This window comes from Nelumbo lutea, chromosome 6 (assembly GCF_056320005.1).
Source record: "Nelumbo lutea isolate HS-2025 chromosome 6, American lotus-T2T, whole genome shotgun sequence".
In the NCBI taxonomy this organism is placed as follows: Eukaryota; Viridiplantae; Streptophyta; class Magnoliopsida; order Proteales; family Nelumbonaceae; genus Nelumbo; species Nelumbo lutea.
The window spans coordinates 67,661,286-67,684,945 of record NC_142689.1 but is presented as its reverse complement, the minus strand read 5'-3'; the positions used below and the strand labels follow the sequence as shown (position 1 = coordinate 67,684,945).

Sequence of the window (23,660 nt, the reverse complement as noted above, 5' to 3'; positions counted from 1 at the left end):
CTCAACGCCTACCTGTTCAAGTGTTTTAGGTCTCTTAAGGACTGCCCTCCTCTGATTACAGATACAACACTGCCGACCACTTGCCTTCTTCTGCTTGGGTTCCACTTCCGCCATGGGCGTCTTTTATGTGCGTGCAACTATGTGCTGTCAGCTGTGTATGCGTGCGTTCGTGCGTGGGAGGCAATACAGAGAATAATATGGCGGTCAACAATCGGCGGCAGGGAAAGCACAGTGCAAACTGCAAAGGTGTTATTTTGATTTGTATTACTATTGAGGCCCCGTTCTTAGGCTCAGTTCGGAAAGAGGACAAATACAAATATGCACATTATAAATATGTACAAAATAATATAAAATAGAAGTTTTTTTTTGCAAATTTGTATTCGTATTCCTTTGAGCTTTATATTTTGTATTCGTATTCCTTTGAGTTTGGATGGAGTATAAATGCAAATATGTAGAGTGTAAATTTTTATATTTTGTATTATTTTATATGTATTTATGTTGTATATTTGTATTTTGCATTTATATATATTTGCATTTAGGCTCAGTTTGGAAGGAGTACAAATGCAAATATATAGAATGTAAAACCTTATATTTTATATGTATTTGTACAGTATATATTTGCATTTGTACTCTTTTCAAATTCAGCCTTAAATCTTTTACATAAATGAGGGAAAGCTGCCAAAGTGGTTGAGATTATGTTTGGCAAATATGTGGCTTGAGAAATAGCAATCAGTTAATTTGATTCACCATTGGAATCGTAATTGAATCGGAACGGCCTATTCCTCTACTTGTTTGTCAGGAATCAAAATTGAATTCCGGTTGATATTGTTTGGTTTATCTTTATCAAGAGGTTGGAATCAGAACCATTCATCATTTTCGATTTTGCCCCTAATAAAAAGCATATAAAGAAAAAAAAAATCTATGAAAATCCAAATCCAACACAATCCAATTAACATGTAAAGAGATAAATATATAATGTGATATTCAATTAAAGTGATTAAAAAAATGAAAAATGCACATAATAGGATAAACAACATAAAAAATGCAACTAGGGCTGTCAACAGGTCGGGTCTAGGTAGAATCAAAACTAACCCAACAAGAATTATTAAGGACCTGGAATCGAATCAAACCTGATAGGGTCTATAATTTTAGACCCAAAACTGAATAGATCTATTTTCCAGATAGTCAGATCTGATCCAATGGACCCGATTATATTAAATGTATTGTAAATATTATATATAATATTAATTTATTTAATATATTATATATTTAATATTATATATAGATCTGATCGAATCTGGATTAGTTCAGAACTAGGTGGAACTGGTTCCAACCCAATAAGAATCAAGACAATATATCAAGAACCAAAACCAATCTATCAATTCCGGTTCTTGGAACAAAAACTGACCCAATCAGTTCGGGTCCATCTTGTCCAACCCAACCCATTGACAACCCTAAATGCAACCCATTCAAAAATCATTAAATCATCCCATTTAAGTTCACTTGCTACCCATTAATCATATAAGAAGCAACAAGGAAGCAAGTAACTAATTAATTGAAATTTAAAACATCCTAAGTCCATCAATGTATATTGTATTTGCTGAACCAACTAAAGACATTATGTATACATTATTAGTAGACTTGTTCATGGGCCGGGTGGCCCGACGGGCCGGGCTGGCCCCCGACGGGCTTGAACATGTTTATAGGCCCATGGGCTTAAACTCGGGCCAAAAAGCCCGACCCACAATAAATTCGAGCCGGGCTCGGGTTTTGTCAAAATAGCCCGGCCCGACCTAAAATTAGACTTAAAATGAGTTATGTGATTATGTCCATTTGAATAAATTTTTTTATTTAAGAATGTAAAACTGTGTTTTAAAACGTAAAAGAAAGGGAAAAAACCATCTTGTAAGCCCATTGTTCATTTAAATAGGAAAAAAAAAACATCTGAATTTTTAATTCTAATTTGAATAGGGAAAATTGTAATTTTTTTATTAGGTTGGGCTTCGAATTTTTTATTAGGGTCGGGTTTGGGCCCAAGTTATAGGCCCGTTGGTTGGGCCGGGCTCGGGCTCGGGCCTAACGTATTTCCATTAATGATGAGTAAAAGCCCGGCCCGAGCCCAGCCCGGCCCGGCCTATGAACAGGCCTAATTATCAGCCAATCTGCAGATAAACCTTAAATGAACAAAGCTGAACCAATTTTGACAAATAATCCAGTCAGTTTGGGCTTTAGGTCAGGTGCATTGCATTTGCTTTAGCTTAATTGAGGCTCAGTTTGGAAGCAATACAAATGCAAATATGTACAGTATAAATACATACAAAATATAAGGTTTTGCACTCTAAATATTTGCATTTGTACTCCTTCCAAACTCAGCCTGAGGAAAATGGCCCAAGGTACCTATTTTTTTCATCAAGTTTATATCTTTATCTTTCAAAAAAAGCAGCTATAATCTTGTACAATTATGAACTTGTATTAATTAAAATTATAGTTTTATAATCTTGTACAAGAATGCTCAAACTATGGCATATTTCCTATTACAGTTTACCCCAAACAAATTTGTAAACCTCTCCAGCTCTTCTAGACCATTTCTACTTTTTTTTTTTCTTTGAAATGCTTTATAACTGCTCTAGTGTCATATCCAGCCTCCTATTATATGGGTTTTGATTAGGAGATTAACTAGAAGGATTAAAACTCCAATTTGCATTTAATGCTTTTGGAGCTTCTGTTATGGGAGCATAAACAGATTCAGCCAGAAATTACCACAATGTCCTTATGTGGTGTCACCCTTATAGTGAAAGGGATAATTCTGTTCTAGTGTTTGCTCATGGAATTTAGAAATGGAAACATCATTGATGCATTAATGTTCATCCCGAAAACATCATTTATACTGAGGACATGGAGTTTAGAAACGGAAAAGACTTCAAAAAGCATGTTGTATTAGCATTTCTTGTACAATAATCTATATTACTATTAAAAGTGTGAATTAGGTCTATATTCTGAATTTTTTTTGTTAAAATACCCTTATTTTTTAAGCTTAGTCTCTCTTTATTATGAGGGTAAAAGAATAATTTGAACTATTACTTTTATTAAATCCATTATATTCTTTGTCAGTAAGTCTTATATTTAACTATTTAATGTATTAACTCTCAATTCCTTTCATTAAATCTTATATTTAAGAAAAATTAAGTAATTCTTGACTAAAACACCCCTATTTATGAATTAAGTCCCTCTTTAACTATGTGGGTAAAAAAAAAATTAAGTACTACTAATTTCTTCTTCATTAAACCCCCTCTTTAAAGTATTAACTTTCATTCTCTTTATACTTTATTTTAAGTATTTTTGTTCTTCACCAATAAATTCTACAAATTAAGTCTATATCCAATCTATACTACTATAAAAATATGGTCTAAGATTTCTGGATTTTTTTGGACTAAAATACCCTTTTTTAAATAGGATTTCTATCTATTACGAAGGCAGGAAATGTAATTTTAATACTATTATTTGTTGCATTCAATTCCCTCTCATTAAATCCCATTTAAGGTATTAACTCTCGTTCGCCCTCATATTTAAGGCATTTTTGTTTCTTTTAATTACTAAATTCCTCTAGTTAAATCCATACATAAATAATTCTAATAACATAAAAACTTGTACTTTTGAAATTGACTTGGAACTAGGTGGTGGTAAGAAAATAAACAATTTTGGGTCAAATGGGACAACCCATGTTGCGTTGTTGCCACAATTAAATTATAAATAAATTAAAGCTTGATAAAATACAAAACAAATATGGAAATTAAAGAAAATTTTGGGAACATATTTAATATCATATATTCATCATATTAGGGAAGAATAAGTATGATAAATAAGAAATAACTTTTATTAATGATGGAAATGGAATATAAAATTTAAAATCAATTGGAAATAAAATTATTTTTTTATTCTCTCTCATTAAGTCTTATATCTAAGGTATATTCTCTCGTTAAATCCTATATTTAAGATATATTTTTATCATTATTAAATTATATTAATTAAATCCATAACATTGATTTTAATAGTATAAAAATAAATATTTTAAAAAATAATTCATAAACAAAACCATTTTTTTCACTCTCGATGGCGGGTAAACAATTCAACCATTTGGGCCAAATGGGTTAATCAATAATGCCATAATTAAATAATAAAAATAAAACAAATAATATATAAAATACAAAAAATCATTTAGCATATATCTAATATTATATATTCATTAAACTAAATAAAATTAAGTATGAAATGTAATAAATATTTTTATTAACTGTGAAAATGGAATTACAAATCTAAAATAAACTTTGAAATTAAATTAAATGATGTCATAGTTAAATAATAAAATTTTTAAAATAAAAATATAAAAAAATCACAAAAATAAAGAAAAAATAGAGAACAATTTGGGCACATAATTGGTGTTATATATTTATAAAAAATAAAATACTGGGTTCATCTATAATATTACACATTTATTATATTGAACAAAAATAAGTATTATACATAATTTTATCAATGATGGAAATGCAATAATAAATGGTTTGGGGTGGTGGGTTAGTGGTTTGGGTAAAATGGATTAACCAATGAGTTACTGTAACAAATATTTAAACAATAAAAATTACAAAGAGTCAAAAGTATAAAAATTATAAAAAAATTTGGATACATATCTAATATTATATATGAATTATATCAAATAAAAATAAAGTATAATAAATAAACATTATTTATATAATGTAGATGAAATATATAATTTAAACTTGATCCGAAAACAAGGTTATATTCCTATCAATGATCAAACTTTTCAAATAAACTCATGATGATGTCATAATTGAATAATAAATATTTAAAATAGATAAAACACAAAAAAAGTATACAATTTTGTCAAAAACATTTAGGGACATTTCTAATGTTATATGTATTCATCATATTAAATAAAAAATTATTTTTATTATGGAAATGGAATACATAATTAAATAATAATAATAATAGTGATGATAATAATTTTTGTATTAAAAATTTAATGTGCAATGCACGTCCACATTTACTAGTATTTTTAATAATGTAAAACCTATGTTCAAAACCAACACGCAAAATAATTAAAAAGCAACCCTTTTGTTTGAGTGGCAAGTAAATAGTTCAACCATCCGCATCAAATGAGTTAATCAATGTTCTCATAGTTAAACAATAAAAATTTAAAAATGAATATAAATATTATAAAAATTATAAGAAATAAGTTAAAATTTAGGCACATCTTTAATATTATCTATTTATCATATCAAATAACAATAAGCATGCTAAATAAAAGTATTTTTATTCAATCAAAAGGAAATACGATTTAAAATTGACCTAAAAACAAAACCACTTTCTTATTCAAGTGGTGGATCAATGGTTCAGCCTTTTAGGTCAAAAGGATCAACCCATGATATAATAAATAAATAATAAAAAATAAAAAAAAAGATAGATATACAAATATTATTAAAAACATAGTAATTATGTAAAAAAACATTTGGGTGCATTTTTAATATTATATATTCATAATATTAAACAAAAACAAGTGTGATAGATAAGAGTTAGTTTTATTAATGGTAGAAATATAATTAAAAAATAAACTAACATAAAAAGAAAACTATTTTGTATCTAATTGATTGATAATGGTCCATAGGAAGGCAAATTAGGTGGGCTTAACCGGAGCTCAAATTGATTCAACTTGTAATTTAGACAATCTATCTTCAATTTTCGGTCATCGACTTGGGCCTAAGCCTAGGCTCAAAAGTTTGGGCTTTTTTATTCATTAGGTTGGGTCCAAGCCTAGCCCTAAGGTAGCTAAAGTCAAGCCTGACTATATATATACAATCATAAATACATACATAACATATATTCGCATACATGCATGTACATGAAGTTATACATATGCATTTTTAATGCCCGTCATGGGATTAATTGACAAAAGAAAGTCCAAGACTAACCCAATTGCATCAAATTTCAATGCAAGTTGGGCCCAAGTTGGCAAGTTAGGCTTTACTTTGGTTTAAAACCTTAGGTCCAATGCATATGCGTTAGGTGGTCTGGGTTAAATTAAAAAAAAAAATAGATAGAAGCACAAAAAATAAAAAAATATATACATAAAATTTGTAGAAAATTTTGACACATCATAGATATTATAAACTTATCATATCAAACAAAAATAAGTGTGATAAAGAAGAATTATTTTTAGAATTAATTATCTACAAGAAATAAAAAATTTAAAGTTGCCCAAAAATGAGATTGTCTTTTTAAGTCAAATAGGCCAGAACATGATGTCATAATTATATAATAAAAATTCAAAAAAAATAAATAGAAATAAAATATAGAAAACACAAAATTTTGTTTATAAAATTTGTGCACATCTCTAGTATTATATATTTATCATATTAAACAAAAATAAATATGACAAATAAGAAGTATTTTTATTAATAATAAAACAAAATATAAAATCTATGCTTTGATTATTTATCATTTTTAAATGGTTCTAATAAGGATGTTGAAATTAGTAATATTATCTGAAATTGCCATGCATATTTACTAGTCTGACAAGAGACATGAATTAAACCTTATGAAGCAATTCTCGTAATAAAAAAGGAACTATACAACCTTTAACCTATCTATTTTAGTAGCTAACAAATTTCTAATGCAACTTGAAATCACTTTAAATCCCCAAGCAGAAGCCATCATGTAGGCAAGCTTCGGCAAGTCAAAGCCATGGCATGCAAGTGAGCTAAATTCCTGGTGGCCACATACCGTTAGATCCATGGGGGTACTATCCATGATGTCAAGCACAATTTATCACAAGAATATATCATTTACTTCAATGGTAGTTAGTTAATAAATTACCACTTACCATTTGCCTAGTTTGTAACCTTCATTGTTAAAAGGTCAAAATCACCATAGTGTTTTTTTTTTTTTGAGCAAAAAGTAACTATGGTGATCTTTGAGCAAAAAACACTAGTATGTCAAAATCACCATAGTTAGATCATTTTCCTTGGAAGCTTTTTGTGGCTAGAAGCTCATAAAAGAGATTATGCCCTATCATCAAGAAACTTTAGTATACAGTTGTCCTCACTCCAATCTCCACTTCAGCAACACAACAATGACATTTCACTAGCTCAAGTGGGTCAATGACACCAATAATACATGGTTTCATATCTAAGATAATGGCCTTTATTATCATTTCTATATCTCTCTAATCAACAATAACAATCAACAAAGAACCCAAAAACATAACAACAATAAAAAAAATGCCATTGGGCCTGGTGCATTGTCCAACACCAACTCAACTGTAGATCATTCCTTCCAACTCCTTCCTTTGAAAAAGAATCAATACAAGATAAGATGAAAGCTCAGATGAAAATGGCTTGTCGCCATAATACCAAGTGGAGATAACACATTCATAAGCCAACAAATTATGCAATGTCACTATAGGTCCACATAAATTTTCATAAATCCATTGGGTGGTACTAATAACAAATGAACAACTCTAAATGTTAACTTCCATTATTTAACAAATCCATCCAAACAAAGGACAGAAAATTTTGAACTCATACGTTTTTCTTCTAAAACGAAAAACACACAATGCATGAAAAATGTAGTCCTAATCCAAAATTCTTATTATGATTTGGAACATAAAAAATCCTAAACATGGAGCCTTATTTTGAGAAGCATAGAACCAGATGGGCAAGCATGGATTATACAACAACAGATTTGACATAATCAAATATACCCCCATGAGGACGATAAATTTTCTTTCATCTAACTTTTTTTTGGTATTAGGTGATATGCACCATTAATAACTTCCCCTGACCCCTTTTTCCCCAAAGTGCTGGTTGCAGGATTTGATTCTGTGTCAATGCTGGAACCAAGGTTTTAAAAATCGACCCGGAAATGGAACCGTTCTGGCTTCCAGGTTAGCGGCTCAACCGTCTGGGTCAAATGGTTCGAACGGTTTAAATATTGTAACTGGTGATATGTCATCTTACCCACTAGATTGGAATATTAGGGTAAGATGCATATAAATACAAGAAGAAAAAAGGTTTGAGTGTTTGAGAATGAGAGAGATGTGAGAAGTTGCCGATGACTAAGAGGGTTTAGAAGAAGAAGAAGAAGAAAAAGGAGGAGGAGGTCACTTGTAGGCTGTAGTGGCGACGATGACGGTGACTTACAATGACAATAGTGACGGCGACGGAAATGGCGAACTCCAGCGGTGACGATGAAAGTAGATCTAAGATTTCTCTCAGTATTAGATATCTCTCTCTCTCTCTCTCTCTCTCTCTCTCTCTCTCAAATCTGTCATCTAGACTCCAGTAGATCTCAGATATCTTAGGTCTCTAGCCTTCTCTCCCAGATCTCTCTCATTGTCTTACACATCCCTCAACTGATCTCTCTCTCTCTCTCTCTCTCTCTCTCTCTCTCTCTCTCTCTCTCTCTCCCCCAGTAGATCTTAGATCTGAGAGTTCTTCACTTCTTTTCTTTTCATCCTTGTTGTAAACCACAAACCATTCTCCGAGTCGAAAGGTTCAACAATCAAATCGTTCGGGTCAATGGTTCACTGACTAATTCAATGGTTTTTGACCGAAGACCGGGTTTGGGGTAAAATGGAACCGATCACCTAAATGATTTCTAGTCTAAACGATCCAACCGTCTGGGTCAACAACGGTTCGAAAACATTAGCTGGAACAAACCAACTAACACACCAACAAGCCAACCCTCAGTTGGTATCTAACTTATTATTCAAAAAACTGAAATGTTCCCATGTTCCTTGAATCCTAGGTCACCTAATTTTGTTCAAGATATAGTTGCTGAGATCAATTCATTATGATTAATTAGTTGATTGTTAATCGTCTTTATGTTGGGGAATGTTAAGGTTATAAATGGATGTAAGGGGAAAATGCTTTTCTTTCTTATTTTCCTTATTTTCCTTATTTTTTCTCTTTATTTTTTACTTTTTCTTTTGAGCATATTATTGAGGTAATGAATCTTTATTCAACAAGGGGAGTAAGAATTTTAAGGTATGAACTCTTTGATTGTAGCTACTCCGATTTCTGCTTTTTTTTGTCTAACGTTTATTTTCTTCTTTTCTCCTTGTCTTCCACTACACCAAAAAGAAGACGACAATCTAGTAGAAAAGGTCCTTATATAGAATTTCTATTTTCCTTTGACGCCTGATATATGCATTATTTTGGGAAGTCACTTAATTTAACACATGATCGTTAAGAAAACAACTCTAGAGTGTAATCCTCTTAGAGGGAAAAAAAATCTCAACACCAGAACTGAAGTGAAATTGGTTTCAAAGGAAAATGAAATATTTTTTCAGGGTATAACACAACTACATATAAGCCATCTCTAATGCATAAATTACAATCAAAAACTAAAATAAGTTTGTTACCATTTATGAAACATACAAAAGAAAGTGAAACCCATGCTTTTAACCACAGTGAAATATTTTTTTTTAAGAAGGTAAAGTATTGTATCACAGAAGAAATCCAATTACATCAGCCCATATACAATGAGAACCACAACGAAATAATCCAACAGAAATTTTGATTAGGCCTTTCTTATTTTTCTTTTTCCTATTTCTTCTTGGTTAGGTCTTGCTTTTTTTCAAAAGGATCTAATCAAATCATACCTTGATGTTGTAGGGATGTGAGTTAGCACTTGAAATTATTGGTCTAGTCTGTTGTAGTGGAAAAACAGGGGAGGGCAAAAAAGTGTGAGAGAGGAAAGAAAGAAGAAGAGGAAAGGGAAGAGAGAAATTGGCGGTGACTAACCTCACCAGAGTTTCAATATAGATCAGTTATTCAAACTTTAGCCACTAAAGGAGGGAGTGACAAGCAATGAGAAAGAGAGAGAGAGAGAGAGAGGGTTGAACACATAGAAATCAGATAATTGGATCAAGTATCGACCCGAAAAAGGCAGAGGTTAGCGAGTCAAATGTTTAATTGGGGTTGAACCGTGATGATGTAATATATATGTATATTATATGTAATAATTTTGAATTGTATGTATATAATATATAATTTATTATAATCTTCTATAATATATACTTTATTTTAGTTTTAATTTTATATTAAAAATTAAGATTTGAGGCTAAAAAACACACTTTTTGGCAAAAATAGTGGGACAAAGTGCCTTTGGCGCCTTGAAACATGTAGATCTTGACAAGTTACCCAAAATTAAAAATAAGATCACCCAATTGGACATCCAAGTGCAAAGTTATGGTATCTGAAAATTTGCATTTACATGTTAAAAAAGTTTTCAAAAAACTGGTTGGTTTTCTAAAACTAGAATCGGTTCACCAATTTTTTGGTTTGACTGATTGGGTTTGCGGTTTTGGTTAGCTTTTTACTCAATCTGGTTTTAGGGGTATGACCAAACCAGCCATGGGTTCCAGCCATGGGTTGAGGTCATGGTTCAATTGTTTTTTTTTCTTCTTATTTTAACCAACAGGAATGGGATTCCAATTCCTTGGAGGTGGGTCAGGAATGGTCATTCCATCAAATGGGGGATTGCCATTCCATGCAGAATAGGAATCAAATTCTGATTCCACCCAACTAAACACTGGAAACAAAATGGACCATTCTGATTCCAATTATGATTCCAGATCCCTATTCCAATAAACCAAATGGTCGTAAGTATTTATTGTTTGGCAAGTCACTTTCCAAATCACTAGTACTTATTAGGAATACACTATTTTCGTGAGACACTTAACCAAGAAGTACTTATTTTTGCAGAAATAAAAATTTTATCCCCAACTTAACAAATGCATATAATTGCTATTTCATGAGTATTATATTGAACTATCTTAAAGGAAATGACAACTCTAACCCTCACAACACATATGGGCCCACATTGCATGCATGCACGTGGATCCACATCACACACATGACACTATTAAAATCAACAATAATAGTGATGATGATAAGTAATTTTACATAAGCACTTCTAAAAAATACTTTTACAAAATAACTTTCAATAAGTACTTTCACAAAATTACTTTTAAAATTTAATATCAATAACAATAACAATAATAAAATAATAATTATTATGACAAGCAAAAGAGCAATTGATTAAGATATCATTTTTATTGACAACAAATAATATTAATAATAATAACAAAAAAAATATCCCACATTTTATAGAAGAGATTTTCAGGCATTATATCATGCTCATTCACAGTAGTTTGTAGAAAATTTCAAAAAAAGAAGGTCAAATTTTGTATATAGCTAGGAAAGTTTAAAAAAAAATGTTCAGAAATCACCATACCTAGAATCACTGCTGGCTAGATGGTTGGGTGTTGTCCCAAACTTAGATATGGCAAGAAATGGTGCAAGAATGTGTTTGAAACCCAAAAGGCCAAAGAAATCTCAAAAAAGAAAAAAAAAACAATGCAAGAATGGAGAATAATGATGCAATTAAAAGAGGTCGGATAGTCATCGGTCATCCACTGGTTGCTCCTTACCACTACTACCCCTACAAGCTTATTGTGCAAATGGAGAAGATGATAGGGTTGGGGGTGTCTTCTCCATTCATAAGGGTATAGGCAGTCATTTGTCCCACTGAAATGAAATAAGCACTTAAGCCGTCCATGGCCAACTTAATTTTTTAGGCACTTATTTTCGAATAAGTATTTATTCTGGGCTTTTTTTACCAAACACAAATAAGTACTTACTTTCCACTTATTGTGTGGTCCCACCACATATTTAAAGTGATACAAAACAACCACTCAATCTACCAATTTTCCTGTAATCACCATTTTGTAAGTTGTGGGCCATAAGTGAATTATCTTTCCTTGCTTTGTGGAACTTTCCACATAAAGGGAAAATTGCCAAAACATTAATTGCATTTTATAGGTAAAAATGGTCCAAGAATAGTTACCTACAAAACACAAGAACACAAGTGCACTTATTTAGATAAATATTTTCTAAGAAATATAAACTCATTTAAGCACCTTTCCAAAAAAATGAATAGATCTAAAACTAGTAAGAAAACCCATGTGATGCACAAGAATAAAAACAAAAACATAATTAAGATAAATAAATAATTATAACTAATTAATTGATTATTTTGTTTAACAAGAATATAACCAAACAAACAATATGATGGAGAAAGCCACAGGAGAAACATAATGCAACTTAAAAGACTATAGAGACAATAATCAATTCAACCTTCCTCCATATTTGTGATACTTATCATGCAAATACTATCCATCCCTCTCAACTCGATTAGCTAACATGTCAACTAATAATCGGGTAGCCAATCAACAAGTGTTCATTTTTTATGCTAAGTAATTTGGCTTCTCCACCACTCACCAAATGGTCAATAGACGAACGACCTTAAGCAGCTTTGGGACACAACTAATTATAGTGTATGAACCATTGCCACATTGACCTGAGTACGAGAAGTCACCAACCATAGGCCATGAGCCAAGAAAACATCTCTTCACACACTCGTCTCTTGTAGTCATATCTATACTATTATAAAAAGTACGAATGAGATTTTGAAACTTTTCTTGACTAAAATGCCCACATTTGTAATTTAGTCTATCTCTAAATATGAAAGTTGAAAACATAATTTCAATTAATTCTTTTCAGCTCATTTAATCCTCTCTCATTAACTCTTGTACTTAAGGCATTAACTCTCATTCTCTCTTATTAAATCATATATTTAAGTCATTTTTCACTAATAAATGCTACTAAGTAGATTTATGTCCAATACTTTTAACAATATAAATTCATATATTTTAAAACTTAATAAAAAACAAAATCATTCTTTATCCAATTGATGACTAAGCAATTCAACTATCCGAATCAAATTAGCTAATCCATGAAGTAATAGCTAGATAATCAAAATTTTAAATAGAAATAAATATAGAAAATTATAAAAATGTAAACAAAATAGAAACATTTATAATATTTTTATTAATTAAATTAAAAAAAGAGTAATAAACAAGAATTATTTTTATTGATGATCAAAATGAAATGTAAAATCTAAAACTAACAAAAAATTAAATTATTTTCCTATTTATCGGAGATCAATAGTTCAACTTTTGGGTCAATTTTTTTAACCTTTAATGTCATAATTAAATAATAAAAATTAATAACATATAAAAAACATAAAAATAAAAACATAAATTTTATAAAAAACATTTGGGCACATGTATAATATCATATATTTATTATATTAAACAAAAAATAAGTGTACATAAAAGTATTATTTTTACACACATAGAAATAAAAAATTATAGAAAAAATTGATCACATCTATAACTCCATATTTACACTGTTATTAAAAATATAAATAAGATTGTGGAGTTTTTTTTTACTAAAATATCCATTTTTGAATTTAATCATATTTAATTGTGAGGTTTAAAATGTAGCTTAAATTACAATTTTCACATCATTCAATTCCCTCTCTTTAAATCTTACATTTTTTTTTTATAAATGAACAAAAAAGTATAATAAGAAAATAAAACATTACAAAAAGAAGAGTCTAGCCAAGTAGGTAGGCATGTCAATGATACCCAAAACTTTGCAACCCAATATGAGTTGCTTATGTAATCAGATTCAGATTATGCAATCTACATCCAATTAATAGTGAAAAACAAAAATAAAATAAAATAAAAAATACATGAATTTTATAGAAAAAAATTGGATACATTATTCCTATCATTATCATCATCATCTAGAATTGCCACGTGCAAACTTACTAGTGGACCAAAATACACTAAGGATGCTTCTTTGTGGTTTCTAAAGGATCCTCCTCCCAAATAATCAAGATTGTTGAAAAAACATACATAAATTCAGATCAATTAAACCACTAATAGAAAAAGGGTTACAAAGCCATTGGAAGTTTTTTATTTTTCATCTTCAACACCAATCCAAGGCTCCCTTGAATGTGCTCCTCTTCCATTTTATTTATTTATTTTATTGTTATATATTCACTCTTGAAGTTCACAATACTTATTTTCTATGCTACTTTTTTTTGTTTGTTATCTTAATTTGTCTACAAAATATGCTGCTCCATAACTTGTGGAGATCTCTCATTATGATAACATATCAAAGAAATAGGCTACAATTAATTGTGTAAATTTTTTATATTGTAATGGATACTATGAACTTTTTTATTAGTAATTTATTATTAAATTTTATTAATTCAAAAATAAAAATAAGAACCTAGATGTTAAATACAACATGGAGAGCAAATCTTGATTGGGTGAAAATGAAAATTTGCATCCAATTCAATTGTGTTTTCATTTGTTTGTAATCATAATTTGCATTCCTACCTGACACAAAATTTGTATTTTTTTGTCTCTTTGACTCATTGGTAGTGTGAATATCTATGCAACAAGTATAGGAATACTCACAACATTATGATATGAGTATTTGGAAATTGGAAGGGTATCAATTGTGATGCAAAACAACAGAAATGAGTTACATCAAAAAATCACTTCCAAGCCAAGGCATACAGAACCAGAACATATGGAGACACTTGGTGTGACAAGGGGTTGAGTTTGTAATTCCCCAATGGGTATTCCCATGGGTACCTCATCTCAGAAAACATAAGAATGGCTGATGCCCGCCCCCCTTGGGGAACACACAAATGCATATATATTACAAGAAAGCAATAGCCACAAGCTCATCCTTGTCAGTTGTAAATCATAGCCTTCAATATGGTAAGGGCTCCTTATTGGTAAGATTTTGTTACATACACCAGTTTCCAACCACAATTGTAAAGGTTATACACCTCCTAGTTATGATCATTTGTGTTATAGTTTGCTTAAAGAAGAAAGGGTACACATTGAAAGAGTTACAAGTAGGGGTGTCAAAATGACTCCATTACAAATTGACCAGGTCCAATCCAATCCGATGAATACCTCGGACCATTTTGGACTGGTCCAATTGAATGTCTGGACCATCCAATCTGTTCAAATTGGTTTTAATTGATATTTGTTCCAATTCAAACCTGGTCCACAACTACATTCTTATCTTTTATCAATGGACCAGATATTGGTTCAATCTAATCCAATCCAATCCAATAGAAACTTTGGACCATTAAGGTTGGATGGTCTAATTCAATGTCTTATTGGTCTGTGCAATCCATCCAAATTGATTTTGATTTGGATGGGATCCAACCTTAAACTAGTCCATTGACCACCTTAATTAGTTACAAATGCCATTTTGAAAACTTAAAAGAAAAATGGAAATATTATAGGCATTTCCTTCTTTTCATCAATAAATAACATAGATGTCCTATTATAAAAAAATCAGGAATACTTTAAGACATTTTGCAAACAATAGGAGTAGAATTAGTCAACTTAAACCTAATGGTAGTTTAAACTATTTTACTATTCATCATTCTCATTTTTATTAATGGTTCATGGACATAAACATAAATAGGTTGGCTAGGGTTGTAAATGGATGAATTTAAATCGAATCACATAATATCCTAATTCAAATCTTATTGGAAATTTCAATATCCAACGGATATTGAAAATCAATGTTTGAACTCGATTAAATATTCGAATTTGACTTGTTAATTATTTTAGATAATTAATAAATATATAAAATAATTATTTTATTTATATAAAGTATATAAATATGTAAATTAATTATATAATTTAAATATCACATATATATAAATTATAAATTATATTCAAATATTTTATATATAATATATAATAATTAAATAATCAGCCAAAATTAGATATTTATAATCAAAACATATCCGAATTTGATTCAATGATGATGTTAATCTCGAACTCACAATGGGATTTTAGGCTGCATTTGGAAGGTCTTCAACTGCGAACCACACAGACCCTAAGATGTATTTGCTAATTGCCAATATTGTATGATTTTATTTTTCCAAATAAAAACAACTGTCGCAACTAAAAATTTCTATGTTGAGACCCACATAAGATGGCAAGGTAATCTGAAGGGAACTAGGCTTTCTCCCTAAATAATAATAATAAAAAAATAAGGTTCTCCTAATGTAGGGATGCATAAGCTTTCTCATCTACTTGTGCTTTGTGACTTTGTGAAGAGGGGAATGCATTTGTGATTTGCCTTATTATTTCTCTATAATTTAGTAACGTGGGGCTTTCATATTTGCATTCATTCTAAGAATTCAAAGGCGGAGACACAAAGAAAAGCAACAAAAGGGCTCATAATATAATCCATATATAAATCATTCTGGAACAACTACTTAATTATTTGGAAGATATAATCAACCATTGGAACGTGGCATTGTAAAATTTCAATAGATAGAATCTTAGAAGAGATTAAACTCTCAATCTTAAAAAAGTTTATCCACTCACAAAAAAAGTGACAACTCCACTCTCTTAAAAGTCACACATGTAGCATCATAATCCCTAAAATGTAGTCACTTCAAATGTTATGGTAGTAACTGAATTTTATTCAAACTCAACCATTTCAAAACTAACGATTAAACAATTAGTTTAACTTAAAAATATTCAAAATATTAAATGGATAAAAATAAAAAAAATGAAATTCATAAAAATGACTAGACAATTAATACAAATGGTGTGAGTTTTATTCTTTTAGATGAAATAGTTTATTAATTGCAAACTAGATTTAACTTTTTTTTTGAAGCGTAACCTAATTTAGCTTTTAAAAATAAATTTATCAAATAAATAGTAAATACCAATTAAAGTGGTATATTGTTTAGAAATAAGACCTCATTTAATCTCTTAAATCATATAAAAAACAACATAAATTAATAGTGATTATCAAATAAAGTAGGTCAAAATAGATATTGCCAGTTACAAAGATGTAAGACCCATGTTAATTTTTCTAATTTAATTTTTTGTAGTTAAATAACAAGTTTCAAATTAAATGATACTGTAATTTCCCTTTACTTGGTATGGAATCATTCTATAGATAAAATATGGTAATTCTCTTAAATCAAATAAAACGCCTAACTTAAATATCTAATATAAATAATTTAAAATTTTGAAATTATTTAGATTAATGATTCCATACTTAGTAAGGGGTCATTCCTAATGAAATCCTTAAAATAAGGAATTAATGCCAAATGCAGCCTAAGAATACATCCTCCATGGGGAAAGCAAGGGTTGTAAAATTTTGCGGGAATCAAAGAACTAGTTTTGCGGGAAAGCAAGGGTTCCCTTCCACACGAAAGCAAAGAGAAAGGAAACAGGGGAATAGATATAAAGAAACCACTAGAGAACTCAAGACCTGGGAAAGGAGAGAGGTGAGGACAGAAGGGATTCCTCTCCTCCACCACTCTCTCCCTTCTAACGGCGGCCACCGTGTGTACTACAGAGTGTCGGAGTCATCGTGGTCATATCTTTCTTTTTCTCAAAAAGATGGATAGCGGGGTAACTTCACACTGCGCCCATGACAACGGTGGCTCTGCAGTTGCATCCTTGATGGTCGAGCTTGCCTGTATTCTTGTGGTTTCCCACTTCCTCCATTTCCTACTCAAACCCCTTGGTCAACCTGTGACAATCTCCCAAATACTTGTAAGTATATATGTTTTGCCTGCATTCATACAAATTTATATTATATATTTATATATGGATAAATAATGCATTTTACATAAAAAAACATACATCCATGGAAGTGATTCAGATGGTTTTAACAACTTGGGCGAGCCTATAGCTTCTGTCAATTTTTGGAGGGTGAAAGGAGGCTGTGGTTTAAAATTTTCTAATACATGTATAACTTCACTTGGAGAAACTTTCTATTTCTCTCTTATTTTCTATCAAACCAATTTAAAATTTTCCATTCATCAAACCTAAGGCTGTTATTGGTTTATGGGAAGATTTTGGTTGGAAGAGAAAATGGGATGAAATAGGATGGGAAAAGGAAAATTGGGTGAAAAATTTTCATGTTCCATTGTTTGGTTGTAAAAGGGAAAATAGTGGGAAAATCAACCTAGTAACAATTATTAATTAATTAAGTAGCTATATTTTTATTATTTTATAGTTTACTATAACTAATTATTAATTATTTTTTATTATTAATTATTTTTATTGAATCACTAATTAGACCAATAATAAAATCCTTAATTTTTATTCATTCATTACTTAGTAAATTAATTATAAAATATTTTTGTTAATTATTAATTACTCAATAATACTTTTATTATTTAGTATTTCATTATTAATTAGATACTAATTATTTAAAATCCATAACCCTTTAATTAATTAATATTTTGCATTTTATTAGATTATAATTTATTATTAATATTATATTTTATTGATACACATGATTAATTAATAATTTTAATATTATTTATTCATAAATTATGAAATTACTTTTCATTGATAAATTATTCATTTTAATTTGTTTTAATTCAATTATTAAGTATAAAATAATTATTTAGTTATTAATTACTTAGTAAATTAATTCATTATCATATATTGTATTGTTAATTCTTAATTAATTAATAACGATTTATGATTTTGTATTTTATTGTAATCATTAATTCGATATTAATTAGTTAATCAATTATTAATATTAATTGATATTTTAATTGCTATTATTTGTATTTTATTAATAAGTTTTTTTATTTTATTAATACTTATGACAATTAATAATTTTAATAAAAACATTTAATTATTAAATTATTTATTGATTACTTTTTTATTAATAAGTTATTAAAGAATTAATAATTTATTTATAGGTCATGGATCTAGTATTAACTCTTAGAAATACTACAAGGTGCTTTTTCTATTAAACAAGTTTCCTCCTACATTTCCACTTGTTTCCCACCAAAATGGTGGGATTCCACATCCCAAGAATTGGGATCTATAATCCTACCTTTTCACCATCCCATTTCATGACATCCCACAAATATTCTAGAATATTCCATATTTTTCCTTCCCACCCCACAAACCTAACAGAGCCTTAGGGTCGATGTGAGGAAAAAAAACAAACAAACAATTTAAAATTTTCTCTACTGGGTTTTAGACAACAACTTTTGAAATAGCTGTTATTTTAATCATATTTGTAAAATTAAGGGTTATAATTAAAATGATCTTTCCTTTTCTATCTTATCTTTCACATTAGAGTGGGGGTGCAAGTCAGGCGGGTTGAGTTGGGATTTAGCTCAACCAAGGCCCTAAAGCCCAAGCCTGAGGTCAAGCTTAAACTATTTAGCCTAAGCCCAGCTTGTACTAAAATTTGATACACATAAGTTTAGTTCGGGCCTGGGCCAGGCTCGGGTTGGTTAATTAGTCTATACTAAAAATTAATATACTTGTGTGTGTGCGTGCGTGTGTGTGTATGTATGCATATATATATATATATATATAATTTATTAAAAATATGCATATATGCATCTATGCAAGCAAATATGTGTTTACATATGCACATATACATGTATAAAATTGAACCAGCTTGGGCTGGGATAAGTTCAGTCTAGGCTCGGGCCAGATTTGGGCCCATGCCTAACCAGAGGACTAAAAATTTAAGCCCAACCCGTCGGTCCAGGCTCAGGTTGGGCCCTCCCAAGTTACACCCCTACCTTGGATGTAATTTGTAGGGTTTCTCTTATGGGCCGATGTTGATTATTTATATTTTCAATGGATTGGGCTGATCTAGGCTCCATATTTAACCTGATGGAGTTCATCAAAGCCTTATCCTAATTATATGGGGTCGGCCATGTTTTGTCACTCCCTTCTATTCAGTTCATTGCCCATTAATTCTATGTGTAAATGTATATCTTTTTTTTAATGGGTCCTAGACTAGAAGTGGTCTGAGCCTGAGACCCTTTACTAAAGTTTGTAAATATTTTATAATAATGAGTGGGGTCACCGGTCACATGCAACAGGCAGGGTTCCTCCTAGGTCCCTCAGGCCTGTCTCGGATCGATTTTGTAAGGGAGCATGTGTTTCAAGAAGAGGCGGTTCAATACTACCAAACCATGTCAACCTTCAGTCGTATACTTTTTATGTTCCTGATTGGGCTGGAGATGGACGTTCCCTACCTACTACGCTCCTTCCGGTTGGCGACAATAGTTGCATACGGCAGCAACGTGGGATGCTGCATTCTAGCAGCGTGCTTCGCACCGTTTATATACCAACAGACTCATGCCCACGGAAGCATTTTCAAATTCTCGTTGATCATGATGATGTTGTTATCCAACACTGCTTCCCCCATAGTTGTTAGGGTGGCAGCTGATTTGAAGCTTGCAACTTCGGAGCTAGGGCGCCTGGCCATATCTTCATCCATAGTAAACGACATTACCTGCTTGATAGGAGTGGCGGTCATAAGTACTGTGTCTATCCAATCCAAACCCGTTCCACGTGCCCACAATCCTCATCATTCTAGAGGTGGTGGCGAAGAAACACACTCAAGGGGAATCCAACAAAAGCTAGCAGCCGCTATCTTGTGCTTGATTGTGCTTTTTTTGGCAATTCTTACAAACCGGATACTAGCCAGGTGGCTAAATCGGAGGAATCATAGCCGAAAGTACATTAGCAACTTACAAGTGGCATGCATTCTATTTTTTATCACCATTGTTTCTATCTTTACAGAGTTGATTGGATATAACAGCACCATCACTTGTTTCATTCTGGGTGTCTTCTTCCCTAGAGACGGGAAAACCACCAGGACTTTGTTAGAGAAATTGAGTTACCCAGTCCACAACTTCATCCTCCCATTCTACTTCGGCTACACAGGGTTTCAGGCCGATATAAGCCATTCCATGACCTTTCATAACATCCTCCTCATCGTCTTTGTTGTCTGCTTGAGCATCAGCGGCAAGATCATGGGCACAATTGCAGCTTGCCACTACGTAAGCATTCCACCCAACCAAGGCCTTATCCTCGCCTTCTTGCTCAACGTCAAAGGCCATGTCGATCTTCTCATCATAAGCTTAGCCACAGCGACCCATGTAAGTTAATTAATTTCCTTTTTCTTTTAATTTTCTTCCTTCGTCCTTCCCTTATGAAATCAATCAATAATATTATTTTTTTTTTCGGGTTTGGTTTGGTACCGGTAGGGATGGCATCGGAACGTCCATAATTTGTTCCTAGTAACGGTGGTGTTGAACACGGTGGTGGTGGGTCCATTTGTGAGTTACGTGGTGGGAAAAGAAAGAAAAGTGATGGCTTATAGGCACATGGGACTTGAGCGACAAAACCCAGACAGTGAGCTCCGAATGCTAGCATGTGTGCATGGGCCACGCCACGTACCCACGCTACTAGGGATCACTGCCTGGTTGAGTGGGTCATGTAAGGCCCCGGTTACACCTTACTTGATGCACCTTGTGGAGATTACCGGGAAGGAACGATCCAATCTGTTGTATCACCAAAAGGAAGATGACTTGAGTGATGATGAATGCTTTGGTGGGAATGATGGAATGGAGATCAACCAAATGGTCGATATGTTCACAAGCGAGACGGGTGTACACATGAACCAGATCACGGCCGCATCGACCCTATCCACGGTTTATGAGGATGTTTGCAATGGTGCGGAGGATCTCACAATATCCATCATATTGATCCCCTTCCACAAGTACATGCGCATCGATGGGAAGATGGAGTGTGCAAAGGAGGGGATCAGAACCATCAATCAGAAGGTACTTCGTCACGCTCCTTGCACCGTTGGCATCCTCATTGATAAGGGGTTTGGTGCGTTTGGACCGACATTACAAGCAATGGGCAGCTTTGATGCACAACAGCAGCCATGCCAGATGATTGCGGTTTTGTTCTTCGGTGGGGTTGATGATCGCGAGGCCTTGGCCTTTGCTAGTCGACTTGTCATGCATCCTGATGTTAAGTTAACGCTCGTTAGGTTCTTGTCCACATCCACCAATGAGTACATTAATGGTATGGAGATGGCAATAACCAAAGATGAGGAAGTTTTGATGACCATCCAAAGTCATCAGAGTGAGAACGATGCAGACCAAGAGTTTTTGGCTTCTTTCTATAACAGGTTTAATTATCGCTTCATTTCATGCTCATCTGACCACAGTCTTAGTCTGTCTGGTTTGGTTTAGAGAGGAATGGGAATGAGAATTATAATCACCAGAAATAAAATTCCATTCCCAACTCAAATGGGCAAATGCAATTCCAGTAGAAATGGGATTCTGACTCCGCCCAACCTAACGGTTAGAATTGAAATAGCCTAAATAGCCTATTCTGATTCTGATTCTCAACCCCTATTCCTGCGAACCAAATGGGGCTTATTCTTGCCTAACTCAACCTCGTCATCATCATCAATTAAGATTATTTTGCCTACTGATCTGATGCATGGTTGTTAATAACTGCAAAATATAGGTATGTGGCAACGGGGAAGGTGAATTACACAGAGATGACAGTGGCGAACGGAGCAGATACAGTGGCGGTACTCCGCGAGATGAAGGACAAGTACTCTATGTTTATAGTTGGGAAAGGTGGGAGAGGACTTTCCCCTCTAACAGTGGGGATGAATGATTGGGAAGAGTGCCCTGAGATAGGGGCCGTTGGAGACCTTCTGGCATCTTCGGATTTTGGTGCCACCAGCTCAGTTTTGGTTGTCCAACAGCATAGACGAACTAAGAAAGAACGCTTTGAGGACGAGTTCATGGTGATGTAGTTGCAAAGGAATGGAGTTAGGTATACAATCTTGATTAGATTTTGTACTCATCTACCTTGTAACAACTAAATAGAGTTTAATAAAAGGCATATTAATTTTTTGCAGATGATCGACTAATTTTTTTTTTGCAACACAAGCATAGAAAATGTAAAAAAATAAAAAATAAAGGACTTAATGGAATAATTCACATTTAATCCCGAGGACCCTGAAAATTTTAATTGGAGAAAGAAAACAAAATTATTTGGGTGCCTCACTAATTGATTCAAGGGTTACAAGGCAAACCTTTTAAAAATTGGAAGAAATGGTTTCAAAAAAAGCTCAATGGGTGGAAAATAAAAAACACACTTTCAATAGCAGGGAGAGTACCCTCCTAAAATCGTCTGTAACCATGATACAAATACAAAAAACTATAGACATTATTGTTCTTATGGCCCAGTTTGGAAGGAAAAAAAATACAAATACATATAGTGCAAATCTATACAAAATATAAGGCTTTATGCTCTAGATATGGGGTAAAAATGAAAAAAAAAATCCTTCAACTTGATTGGATAGAAAAGAGCATGTAAACAAAAAAAAAATGTGTGGATGTTAGGGGCTAAAAAACCATCAATGGATGAATGCAACTTGGATGAAAAATTCTTAACACAACCAAATAATTGGTACAGGTCCAAGTCATAACACACAAATATATGAAAAATAAAACTTCTGGGAAGTTGGAACTGCTCATGGGATTGGAGAGCAATTATAGAGGAGAGAGGTCTCCTAGGAAAAGGGATGATTTGGAGAATTAGCAATGGAGTGGATATAATCTTTTGAAATGATAAATGGGTGGAGAGTAAGAGTTCAGATCTATGCCCCACTACCGGGCGCCCCACAACGCCCAACAGTACATCCCCGTCGTGTAGTGGGAACATCTCTCTATGATGAACAGATGTGAACTCCGAGAGAAAGTTGCATAGTGAAATAATATGGGATTTTGACAAACGACAACACACCAAGGATGGTGGTTAAGGAATTTATAGATCAAACTAACCGAAGGTGGAT

At 32.1% G+C, this 23,660-nt stretch overlaps 2 protein-coding genes across 3 annotated transcripts in view; one reads left to right on the top strand and one right to left on the bottom strand.

Moving 5' to 3' along the window:
* LOC148849408 (cytoplasmic tRNA 2-thiolation protein 1) overlaps window positions 1-324 on the bottom strand; it is a 36,158-nt gene extending 35,834 nt beyond the window's left edge. The window contains exon 1 of one of the 2 annotated variants that reach the window (XM_088950765.1): window positions 13-324. In XM_088950765.1, the coding sequence (XP_088806891.1) occupies window positions 13-114 (102 nt within the window). In that variant the 5' untranslated portion in view covers window positions 115-324. The remainder of the gene's footprint in view (window positions 1-12) is intronic. The other variant, XM_088950767.1, reaches the window with a different exon arrangement.
* Window positions 325-17,175: 16,851 nt separating this feature from the next.
* On the top strand, window positions 17,176-22,720 carry LOC148849407 (cation/H(+) antiporter 2-like). Its single transcript, XM_088949025.1, has 4 exons — window positions 17,176-17,551; window positions 19,867-20,931; window positions 21,040-21,974; window positions 22,319-22,720. Exons 1-4 carry the CDS (start codon window positions 17,396-17,398, stop codon window positions 22,614-22,616), a joined length of 2,454 nt encoding a protein of 817 aa, XP_088805151.1. The 5' UTR covers window positions 17,176-17,395; the 3' UTR covers window positions 22,617-22,720.
* The last annotated feature ends 940 nt before the right edge of the window (window positions 22,721-23,660 follow it).

Excerpts from the sequence above, each read along its gene's own strand:
- LOC148849407 (XM_088949025.1), top strand. The coding sequence starts at position 17,396 with ATGGATAGCGGGGTAACTTCACACTGCGCCCATGACAACGGTGGCTCT. Across the intron at positions 20,932-21,039 it reads GCTTAGCCACAGCGACCCAT|GGATGGCATCGGAACGTCCA; the intron begins GTAAGTTAATTA and ends TGGTACCGGTAG. Across the intron at positions 21,975-22,318 it reads TTGGCTTCTTTCTATAACAG|GTATGTGGCAACGGGGAAGG; the intron begins GTTTAATTATCG and ends TGCAAAATATAG.